Here is a 12,275-nt window from a genome sequence, read left to right as displayed (position 1 = left end):
AGGTGGGGGAGGTGGTGTTGGGGGGCGAGGCCTGGGGCTGCCGAGGGACCTGAGGTGGCTCTCTGTTCCCTTCTTGGGCCCCCACTGTGTCACAGTCTTGTGACACCCACTTTCCTCACCCCTTCATCTCTCTGCAGTTTTCAGGGAACCCTACACCGTTCGGGTGGAGGATCAAAGGTCAATGCGTGGCAACGTGGCCGTCTTCAAGTGCCTCATCCCCTCTTCAGTGCAGGAATATGTTAGCGTTGTGTCCTGGGAGAAGGACACGGTCTCCATCATCCCAGGTAAGGAGCCCTGTGGGGCCGCGGCAGGCAGGGGTGCTGCGGGGCGGGGGGAGAGATGGAGCAGAGGTGCTGAGCTGGTTGTTGAGCTGAGCTCTTGAGGTTGGTTCCGGTGACTGATTCATTCTCAGGGTTCTGTGACGCTTTGGCCCCAAAGCGTCTCTGGTCTCGTCTTGGTATGTGGTACGTCTGTGCCGGTCAGTGAAACCCAGGTGCTGGGGGCCTCCGCTGGGCGTGCCGATGTCCCATCAGATGGAGGATGGATCCTACTCCCCCTAAAGAGTGGGACCCCCATCTTTCTGGCTCCTGGGTCTTTGCTTGCCCTTGCTCTTTGCAGTGGGAGGTAAGGCTGGAAACCCCTTTAAAGTGAAGGGCTTCAAAGTGGGGGAGGGGAGCCCGGAGCTGGCGGTTGTCCGTGTTCCCGCGTGGAATGACTAGAGCTTGAGCACCGGACCAGACCTGAGTTTCATGTGTACAAGAGTCTTTTTTTTTTCTCTTGAAGTTGGTTGAAGATCCCGTTAGGATTCTAGTGGGCCTCACCCTTGCCTGGGATTGGGGGATGAGGTTGGTACCATGTCGTAGGCTCGCCTTGTTAGAGCCAGCCTTCTGTTACTCGTTCCCTTTCCCTACAACTGGAGGTCAGGTCTGGAAACCTTAAGAGAGGACCTCGAGTCCTCAAAATACCTCTTGGCCTCTCGCTACAAAATAGAGGGTTTTCTCCCCCCATGGCTCCGACGTGACTGCCTTCATCCCAGCATCAGGTGTGGACTCTCCTGTTTTTTCTTCATTTCTCTGTGGAGGACCTTGGTTTTCCCTTTCTGTGAAACAGGGGAACTTGGCCAGGTGCTGAGAGCCCGTGCAGCCCCGATGTCCCATCGTTGGTGAGACGGAATGATTCCAGCTGCCAGGTTTCCGGGTTAGCCGGGGGAGGCAGACATCAATGCGTCACACCTGTAAAGCCCAGGTTCTTAATCCTGCTACACCCTGAGTCCCCCGGGAGCTCTTTGAAAAACACTGGTGCTTGGGACTGACCCCAAATCAGTATCTCTGGGGGATATCTTTCCACGGTTCCGACAACCTAGCTAGAAGAGTCCATACTTCGGCTTATTTATAGCCAACACCACAGGCTACTCTTCTGGAGACGTTAATTTGTGTTTTGCCCCTGGTACCTCTTCCTTCTCAGTTCCAAGCAGATGGCCAGGCCATTATGTCTCCTGGCCTCAGAGCTCCTAGCAGGACGGGAATCCAGATCTACTTAAAGACAGCTGCTCTTCCTGCCTTTTGTAAAACCATAGGCTAATAGGAAAGGTTGGGATGGGTGTCCTGGCTGGGAAAGAGAGCCTCTGAGGACAAGGAACAAATGGGAGACAAACGAATCCCGGGGATGGGGAATGGGACTGTAGGCTGCTTAGTGGGTGCAGCTGGGCAAAGCGGTTGGTCTCCACAATGGGTGGCTGTGTGAGGCTCCACGCGGTCTGGGATGGGGGCCAGTGTTCTGCATCCAGAGGAGGCATTAGGTGCACAGCCAAAACCCAAAGCGATCATGCAGGGAGGGACAACCGGGTGGGGAGAGATCCCAGGCCTTGGCACATCCCTGGGGGAAGCCCCAGTAATGAAGACTGAAGGTCCCACTTATCCAACTGAGTCAGACTGATGGCACTTTGCAGAACATAAATGTGGTATTTCTTACACACTTGAGTTTATGAACTCAGAGTTATACTCATTAAAATATCATTAATTATTGGTAGTAGTATTAAATAACAATGATTATTATCGGAGTGCTTACTGTATGCCAGGCAGTGACTAAGAAACTTCCATGTTTAATCTCATTTTGTCCTTATAAAAATCCGGATGTGTATTTTTTCCCTCCACTTTAGAGAAGAGGAAACTGAGGTTCCCAGGAGTTAAGTCACTTCTTCTGGGTAATGGATCTATTAAGCAGGGGGCCAAGGCTGGAACTCGGGTCTCTTCCTCCAACCTGTGCACTCCCCCCACACAGAACTGCCTCCCTGCACCATACAAATTTGTCCAGCAGAGTGTGACTCCAAGGCTTTAAATGTGTGCTCTAGATAAGGATGGCCTTGACCTCAGGGAGGGGAAGAAGGTCAACATTGGGTTTTAGGGAAGGCTTTGTGGGGTTGAGGTGGGTGCAGTGAGGAAGCGCCTGAACGCTGGCACCAGACTGTCTGGGTTGAGACCCAGCCCACTGCTTGACCAGCTGGGCAGGTCACTGGCCCCAGAGTGCCTCAGTTTCCCCAACTGTAATAAAATAGGGATAATGACTGACCTACTTTATAGGGTTCGAGAAGTTAATCTGTTCGGAAACATTCTGAACTCTGCCTTACACCTAGGACAGCTGTGGCTGTGATGATGATGATGGTGTATCCCTTTTTACTACATCACAGGCTCCATGTCCCCTGTTAGACTGAATTTCCCAGGATGGGAGCTGGCTGGTTTTCATCCACACGTCTCTGGCTTCTGGCACACCCCTTTGCACGTGCAGGGCAGGTGCTCAGTCAGTGCTCCAGGGGAGTATGGATGGATGGTTGGAACAGTTCTGAAGGAATGTGGGAACAGCACTGATGTAAGGGTGAGCGCAGTGGGTGCAGGGAGGTACAAAGTCTAGCTCAGATGGGAGAGAAGGCGGGTTTACCTGGCTCCTGTGCCTAGGAGCTGGAGGCAGGGAGCTTCCCCAAGGCGACCCTTGTAGTTGGTGCTTCAGGGCTGTCTTTGATGTAAAGACACGGCTGGTGGCCCCAAAGGGCATAATTATCAGGGAAGCGGGCTTGACGCTAATCTGCAGGGCTCTGGTCAACTTTGGCTCTTTAGCACTCCTCTCTTTCCTTTAGCCTTGGAGAATTTTCCTCCCCCACTCCAACCTCCATCCATAATCATTCTAGATCCTTCTACAGCTATGGTGTTCATCCAGGGACAGACTTCCCAAAGCACATGAATCCAACTGACACGTTCCTGGAGGAATGTGAGAGAACCAGAGACTGGAGTTTTGCTTCCTCCGGGCTCTGGATGAGAGGCCAGAACGTGGGCCGCCATGCTGCCTGCTTTAATTTTGGAAAATGCAAATTGTTTATTGTTTTTTTTTCCCCCATAAAAATAGGATTCTCTGCCATCCATCTCACCCTGTACCCAGTGTGCATGTTGTCTGGGAGGCTGGATAGCAGCTTCTCACAGTGGGGGAAGATTTAATGGTTACGGAAGGATCAAGGAGCCCTTTATTTTCCCCTGACGCCTTAGGGTCAGCTTCTGGAGCAAAGAGAAAGTGTTGACTTTGATCTCTGGATGTGCAGGTCTGGGTTCAGATCCTCCACAGACCACGGGGCCAACAGGGGCAGGTGCTGGTGAGCAGGGGGAGGAATGGGAGGCCTTGTGGGTTACTCAGGGCCCCAGGACACATCACTAGGGGGAGAGCAGATGCCCTGTGAGGCGGGGACCCGAGGGGGTGAGCGTGGGCCCCGGCGAATGAGGAGCCTGCCCTTCAACGCCTCTCTCTGAGGGGGTTTGGAAGGAATTAAAGGCTTGGTGCCTAAAACAGCTCCGTGAGTTGGGTATTTGTTCCCAGGCCAGCCTTCCCAGCTGTCCACACTGGGGAGGGGCAGGGGAGCCTCCCTGCTGAAACTCTAAGCAGCTTTTTGACTGTGCTTTCCCCAGGGAGAGGCTGGAGAGACTAACATGCAACGTTTCCCAAAATGGTACTTTCCCCAGAGCTACCTACTACACGAGCCCCTTTCTCCCCCTGCCTTTCCCCCTCCTCCAAGCTGGTCCTCTTCCTTCCATTGGGCTACTTAAAGATGTAGGAGCCCAGAACCTCTCACCTATGATTTGGCAGACTCCTACCCTTTACTTCTCTCCTGGGGGCCTTGGTCTTGACAAGGAGAACCGGCTCTCCAGAGTGGGTGGGGTAGGGGGGAAGAGGGCCAAGGGCCGTGCACAAACATAAATAAAAATTAAGGCCTCCGGTGAAGCCGAGATGTGGTTTAATTTCCCATCTGCATGATCACCATTACAATGCATGTTATTGGATATAAAGATAAATCCGGCCCTGTTCCTAATAGCTTTTAATTTCCACCAGACCTGATTATATCGATGCGGGCTCCTTGTGGGAGTTTCCCAGCATGCTCTTCACCAGCATCCTGACTGGCTCTCTTGGCCCCAGAGGGGAGTTTTGGACACTGCTCAGATGCGGGCCAGATGTGTCTGCTGGTGCTCTGGAAGACCAGCCTGGATCAGCTCCCTCGTCTATGAGGATGGGGCTCTGGAACGCTGGGTTGTCATCAGGCCCTGCCTGGGCTGAAAGCCCTGTGCCTTGGGGGTGGGGGTGGGCAGAAGGGTGAATCTGGTCAGAGGGGTCCTTTCTGGCTAGCGGGCAGTGCTCCTGGACCGTAGCCCACCTTCACCTGGGGAGAGAGCCTGTGAGCTCACCTCCCTGATTGTCCCCAGAGTTCCAAGTTGCTCCTGTGTTGTCACACCTGTTTTCACGTGATCTTGCTGTCCCCTCTGTGCCCATCCCTCCTCTCCTTATTGATATCCCACTCCTCTTTTGTCCTTTAAACTTGGTCCACATGTGTCGCCTTCCAGGAGACCTTGCATAAGCCTGCTGGCAGAGCTTACCGCTTCTCTGGTTCCATTCCCAGTGCACTCCCGTCATTTCCTCTTACGTGATAGGTGGTGGTTTCTGTCTGCCTGCTGCGGGGGGTACACAGCTGTATCTTTTTCATCTCTTTATCCCCAGGGCCCTCGTAGCACCTGTCATAGCATAATAATAATAAGATTAATGATAATATCTATCATGTATTGAGACCTAAATTATCTCTAATCCTCACAATAACCCTTTAAGAGAGATAACATTTTTGTTTTGTTGGGTCTTTTCTCATTTTAGAAATGAGGACATTGAAGCCCGGGGAAATTAAGCAACTTACCTAAGGTCTCGTGGCTTGTCAAGGCTGTAGCCTGGGTTTGAACCCGGCTCCTCCAGGCGCCTCTGCTTTCTGCTGCCTCCCCAGAGCGGGCTTCTCATTGAGAATGGACTGTCCTCAGGTTCCCACAGGGGAGGAACTCCTGTCTCCTGCACTTGCCTGGGGACAGACACGTGTCCCCAATCCTTGCACTGACCTTTGGCTGTGTGTTCAGTGACCAGAGGCTCTGGCTTTTCTGAAGGGCCACAGATCTCCAGCTGAAAGATGTGGGAACAAAACAGCCATTCTAACAAGAAGGCTTTATTGGGCATCGGCTCTGTTTTTGGCCCAGTGGGAGACACAAAGACCGTCCTGATCAGGGAGTTTAGGATTCCGTTCATGTTGTCAGCTCTGATGGGCAGAGACGGATAATCTCAACACAGTAAACAATCACATACGGTCTTGGTTTGCTTTGGAATGCAGATTCAACGTATTAATTGCATTTTGCTCAGGCTGATACGGAGACTACCTCAGATCCCATATGTCTACACCAACTTGGACGGGAGATGGAGCAGACAGGAGCGAGCTGGGTGGTGCCTGGAAACCAGTTTGGATGCTTCTAGGCCACAAGCGGATAGAGTCAGGGACTGTTAGAGCTGGAAGGGCTCTGTTAGAGCCTTCACACTTACTGATAAACCCAGGTCAAGACCGAGGTGCTCTCGGGCTCCCCTTCTCCCCTTCTCTCCTGACATTCTTAGGGCATGCTATTTTATCTGCTCATGGGATGCTTTGCTTTTACTCTCAGACTTTGTTCTTTGTCTATCGAAAACCTACCCATCTTTCAAAGTCTGGTTCAAATACCACTTTTTCCATGATGTCTTTTTCCGGTTTCTGCTATGAATGGATTGAAAAATCACCCTGATTAACCTTCTTCGAGGGGGATCCTTTTGTGAACTCCCTCCGGACTTTCTCGGTTCCTTGCTCAAGGCACTAACTGTGTTTTGTCCTGTAATATTTGAAATCTGTGTTATCCCCATGCCGGGAAGATAGAACCAGCAAGAGCAGGCGCTGTGTTTTCTGCGGGGCCCTCTCCCCTCCAGTCCCGCTGAAGATGATTAACGATGATGACGTGATGCCAGTCTCTCCCCGCATTGAGTGCTCATGTGGCAGGGAGGAAGGTATTTCAGGGTTTAAGGTGCCCGGTCCCTTGGTCTTTATTTCATGGAACTGCTCCAGAGTGACCCAGAGAGAGATGGTTTCTGTGGGTTCCCTCTGTGATGCTCTGCTGTGTGATGCAAAGTTGGGGGATCTCTGTGGTTCACCTGGGGGACTCAGTCAATTAAGCATCTGCCTTTGGCTCAGGTCACGATCCCAGGGTCCTGGGATCGAGCTTCTCCCTCTGCCCCTCTCCCTGCTCATGCTCGCTCTTGTTCTCTCTCTTTCATTTCTTTCTCTCTCTCTCAAATAAGTAAATAGAACCTTAAAATATATATATATTTTTTAAATAATCGGGACTCTCCTTTCTTGACTCTTTAGGACCATATAGAGAAAAGGGGTTGGAATGGTTATCTGGGCTAACATGAAGAAAATGGTGCCCTCAAGACAATTTAACCAATGGGGTTTGGGCCCCTGCTGGGTGATGGACATGGGGTCAGGCCTTGCAGAAGAGTTGCACTTGCCCGTGACCTGCTCGTTCCCTTCAGCAGCTCCAGGGTAGGGACTATGGTACCATCCCGCGAAGAGGATGAACCATGATGCTTTCTGATGGCGGCCCTGTGAGGCCTCGTGAGGGGAGGGAGGCCTGCAGTCGAGTCTTGAAATCCAAGGGCCATGGGGGCAGAAAGCATGCTTCAGGTGGAGGTGGCAGCAGGAGTGAAGGCAGGCAAGGAGGCGGAGGACGGGGTGATTTGGAGGGTAGGTGAGGTGCTGAGAGCAGTCTGAAAAAGATGCCAAGCCATGGAGGTCCTGCCAGTTCTAGAAAAAGAAAAAAAAAAAAAAAAGGTATGTGTGGAGGGGGAATACGATAATAATGACTCGTACTCGTTAAACCCTTCCTCCGTTGCCAGGCTCTGTTCAAAGCGTTCTCTGTGTTTAGCTCATTTGGCCTCACAGCAATCTGATGAGGGGTTATTACTCCCCCATTTCAGAGATGAACAAACTGAGCCTCGGTGAAAATAAACGAAGCACCTAAAGTTAGTTAAGTGGTAGAGCCACAGCTTACCCTGATGCGTTCAGACTCCACTGTGTGTGCTCCGAAGCACGACATTCTATCACCTTGTGGAAACTTGACACGCAAAAATGTATTTTTAAAAACCGCTGCAAATCCACAAGGAGAGGGCGACCTGATAGAAAACCAGGTAACAGATGGGAGCAGACAGTTGACAGACGAGGAGGGACGCAGTGAAAAGAAGACAGACTCTGGTCTGCTAGTCCTAATTGGTGCTCTTGAGCGAGTTATTTTCATAAGCCTCAGTTTATTCCTCTGTGAAATGGGGATAATGGATCCTGTGCTCGGAATCCTTCGGATGGAAATCAGGCCTCTGCAGAGACTTGGATTCTCAGGTGGAGAAGGAGTCGCTTAAACACATCCGGGAAATGACACCCCCCCACCCCGGTTCATCACGTTGTCCAGCCTTGGGCCACGTTGGGCACCGGGCTGCCGGCGGAACGTGAGATGCTGAGAAGGCCGTGTGGGACTAGGGCTAGATAGAGGGCCACTGAGGCAGTTTTAACTCCAACAGTCTGCGATGGTATCTGGGCAGAATGAGGGAAACAGATGACTGAGACATGGACATTGCAGTATTCATCTCTGAATTCATTTGTGCCTTGCCCTGTATCTGATAAAAATTATGTTGCAGCAAGGAACGAAGGCCTGTGGTTTGGTACCAACACAGCGAAGATCCCTTCCACAAACTGCCGGGTCTAATCTCAGCATGCTCAAACTCTGGCTTGGTAACAACTAGTATCTCCTAGAATCCGCCATCCAGTTTAGGAAGTGCGTTGCACGCTCTCCGTGGAGAACCCCCATCACCTTCCCCGCTTTACAGGCGAGGAAGCAGGTGCAGTGAGGCTAGGGGTCCTGCCAGCAGGTATCTGGATGTCCTCTCATTCAATTCTCCTCTTTACTCTGTGAGGCAGACCTGCTACCCCCATTCTTAGGTATAAAGGAAATGAGATTCAGAGAGGCCAAGCAATTTGCTCCAGGTCACGCAGCATTTCCGTGGCAGAGCCTACTGCTTGAACCCAGAGCCAAGCCCTTTTCCTCTAACAGGCTTTCATGCCTCCAGCCTAAGGGCTGTCTCAGGGCTGCTAGGCAATTACTGCTTTCCATACCAAGCCAGCTGCAGAGAGGAAAAGGCAGCCGGCCCTTAATTTTGTTGTTGTTTGTTTCTTGTCTGCTTTGATGGGGAAGGGGCATCAGATTCAGACAGCCTTAATGTATTCCTTGGGGTGCAGAGAGAAAATCCTACCTTCTCAAGCCATAAACCAGCCTTTACAGGTTCGAGATGACAGGGAGAGCTTCAGAATCAGCAGAGAAATTCTCTCCCTCATCGAGGGCCCGGAAAGGAGATGATAATCATGGTGATGATCATGGTTAGTAGGAAAAGAAGTGATCACTTACTGAGCTCTTAGTTGATCTGTGCTTTTCAGGAGTCATTTTCTGGAATCCCCCGAGTGTCCTGTATAGCGGCTGCCATTATGAGCTCCGTTTTGCAGGTGAGAAGCCTGATGTACAGTGAGCTCAGTCACCTGCTCGAGGCCACAGAGTAAGGAGCTGAGCCCAGAGCCGTTTGATGTCAGCTCTTGAGATGACTTGGGCCACCTCTCAAACCATACCCTATGGTCTCTGTCACCTTTTCTCTGTATGGAGCTCTCTGGTTTATAAAGCCCGTTGGCAGGCATCATCTCAGTGAATCTTTCAGTTCCATCTGAGGGGGCCGTATTCTTAACCTCGCCTCACAGACAGGGAAACCAAGGCTTGTGGGGGGGATCACGAGGCCTGCCCAAGGTCACCCAGCCAGGGAGGGCAGATACAAGAACTCCAGTCGGACGCCTGCCCCTCAGAGGCCTGTGAGACCCCACCCAGACCGCATGCCCTCAGTTCCGCGGTCCCCCTTCCAGTCTCCCGGCAGGCAGGCTGCTCTGCGTTTGCACGCCAGTTGGTTGGTTCCAGAACCATCCGCCACGGCTCCGCAGTCGAGCAAAATCGTCTGTGTTCACAGGTGCCTCTGGCGGTGTGTGCATGTGTCGTGTTTTGCTTTTCCATTTAGTTCATGGCATGTGCCGCATTTCCAGAGCGCCCACTGGGTGAATTTCCGCAGATTTAAGACAATTGCAGGCAAACGCTTTGCCCTGAGATCACGCCGTGGCAGTGGACATGGAGCAAGCGGCATTGTTTGGTTAAGTTGGCACCTCTGAAAGTTACCCTGAAATCAGAGCGGAATTCTTTATAGAAGGTTATCCTACACATAAATCATCATTAGACTACCTCATTTTTGTTTAATGCCTACCTAACTGTGCTGTAGTCTAAAAATGTGTGTTTAGTGAAGTCAAGGGTTGCAGGGAAATTATAGGGTTTTCAAAAACCCATTTGCTTTGCTGGTGTTCACATCAGAATCAATCTTGCCTTTCGTTCTCAATCTCATTGCAAACATGCAGCATTGCTCGCCGAATTCTGGCATTTAATGTAGGGTAGCATTTATTCAGAAGAAGCCAACGGTGCTTACAGAATGGGAGAGCTATGTATAGATGGCGCTTCCTGCCAAGCCTGTGATTTTGAACTCTGTTGCGTATCAGTGAGACCTCATGGCCAGGACCTGAGCTGCGTGGGGACGGGGCTGCGGTAGCGAGCAGGGGCCGGCACTAGGGAGCTGTGGAAGGAGAGTCTGTGTCCCCTGATGCCACCAGCTTTGCTGCACGCCCTCCCCTCCGCACACAGTAGGTTCTCTGCTGCGGTCTGCTGAAAGCCTGCCAGGGACGCCAAAAGGGGTAGGGGCTGACCCTGACCCTTGGACTCGGAAGGGTGTGGCTCTGCAGCTGCTAGTCCAGCCCTCGTTTGCTCTCTTCCTGGGGGAGCAAAGCAGAATGGGTGTCGGCTCGGGCCTGGGAGACCCGCTCCACTTACTCGCTGTGGGACCCTTTTTGATCTCCAAGATTTACTTTCAGTGGCTGTGCAGATGAGAAGTTAGACACTTCTCCTAGGTGGAGAAAATAGATTTTCTGGGGATAGTTAGAGTGTTTCTAGATAGATGTGGCTTTGGGGTGATTTTGTTTGTTTGTTTTTTTACAACCTTTATATGTACTTGTCCGCTTTGATTTGTGTGGATCAGACACAGGAGAACCATTCCAGGATTAGTCATCTCCTCCAGGCCCCAGAGGGTCTGCATGCGGACAGAGCGAGCAGGTGGGAGCACCAAGGTAGGAGTCCATAGGAGCCGGGCTGGGGTCTCCTGACAATGGGGGTCACTTGGCCTTCAGGGCTGGATGCATAAGGCCAGGAGATTGAGGAGACGGGCCGGGGCAGGCTACTTCCCCAGAAGGCTAAGTCCAAACCCTAACATGATGTTGGCTTCTGTGGCCTAGCGGGCATCTTGCTGTGTTCCTGTGCCCGCCGAAGCCTGCCTTTCTCAGTGTGGAGCGCTGAGCTGGTGGAGCCAGGAACAGCCTTTTGCCTCCAGAACGGTAGTGCGGGGCTCAGAGGCCAGCACTAAGGCTTCTAAGTTGGAAGCACTTTCCTCTCACACCAGAGACTTCAACCCCCAGATCAGAGCCAGAACATACCTGAACAACCACATCTTTAGGAACTTGGACTCTCCTTTGTGAAGCAGATGAGAGAGTGGAAGAAAGAAGCCTGTGACCGTGAATGGCAGTGGAGGGGGCGAGGTGGGGAGTCTGGGTTTTGAGTTCAGCTACGAAGGGCACTGGAGTTGACCTCTGTGTGGTGGTCTGCGGGGCTCTCTGTCAAGGGATCCCCTCTGAGAGCATATGGCTGGGGACCTCTTCACCAGCCCTTAGAGTGGGACACAGAAAGGAAAAGGCTTGTGTCTGGAGCATTCCAGAGCCTGTTTTTACTGACACAAGTGTGGAGAGCCTGTGGTCCCTGTTCACAGCCTGCATCCGGGAAAAGGCATGGGCTCCATCGGGCGGTAGCGGACAGTGCCATGTCTTGTGTTGGCTTCATCCCCTGAATCTGTCTAAATGGCTGTATTGGCAGAAGCCACCATCAGTGGTTGCATTTTCAGTTCATTATTTAATTGAGCAAATGTTTTTTGAGCGCTTCCTGTGCACAAGATGCCGTTATATAGACAGGGATTCCCAAGGGTCTTTGCTTGAGGCTCTCAAGCGACTTGGAGAAATTCCTCTTATTACTCACGAAAGAAACTCATTTTAATCAAAATGTGTATGTGTGTATGTGTGTACAATGAGTGTGTATGATATAGTTTGTGCATATTGAATGTGTGCTTCTGTGTGCTCATATACTCACACTCAGTTTAAGTTTTTATTTAAATTCCAGTTTAACATACAGTGTGATGTTAGTGTCGGGTACACAGTGTGATGATTCTACACCTGGCATCAACAAGGGCCCTCCGTAATCCCCGTCACCTGTTTCCCCCCTTCCCCCCAAGTCCCTCCCCTCTGGTGACCCCCAGTTTGCTCTCTATAGTTAAGAGCCTGTTGCTTTGTCCATCTCTCTCTCTCTCTCTCTGTGTCCCTTTGCTTGTTTTGTTTGTTAAATTCCGCATATGAGTGAAATCATATGGTATTTGTCTTTCTGTGCCTGACTTATTTCACTTAGCATTATCCTTTCTAGCTCCAGCCATGTGGTTACAAATGGTAGGATTTTGTTCATTCTTATGGCTGAGTATACCATGCCATAGTGTGTGTGTGTGTGTGTGTGTGTGTGTATCACCTCTTCTCTATCTGACCTCTCTCACTGGACACCTGGGCTGCTTCCATAAGCTGGCTTTTGCGGATAATGCTGCTCTGAACATCGGGGGCCACGTTTCCCTTTGAATGAGTGTTTTTTCACCCGTTGGGTAAATGCCCAGTAGTGCGATTGCTACTAAAAGTAGGGTAGCTCTAT

At 51.3% G+C, this 12,275-nt stretch overlaps 1 protein-coding gene across 1 annotated transcript in view; it reads left to right on the top strand.

Annotated features, from left to right (window-relative positions):
- DSCAML1 (DS cell adhesion molecule like 1) overlaps positions 1-12,275 on the top strand; it is a 337,984-nt gene that overhangs the window by 19,266 nt on the left and 306,443 nt on the right. Inside the window, exon 3 of the mRNA XM_059181885.1 lies at positions 138-284. Within this exon, the coding sequence (XP_059037868.1) occupies positions 138-284 (147 nt within the window). The remainder of the gene's footprint in view (positions 1-137; positions 285-12,275) is intronic.

Source organism: Mustela lutreola, chromosome 1 (assembly GCF_030435805.1).
Source record: "Mustela lutreola isolate mMusLut2 chromosome 1, mMusLut2.pri, whole genome shotgun sequence".
NCBI lineage: Eukaryota > Metazoa > Chordata > Mammalia > Carnivora > Mustelidae > Mustela > Mustela lutreola.
This window is presented reverse-complemented; position numbering and strand designations above follow the sequence as displayed.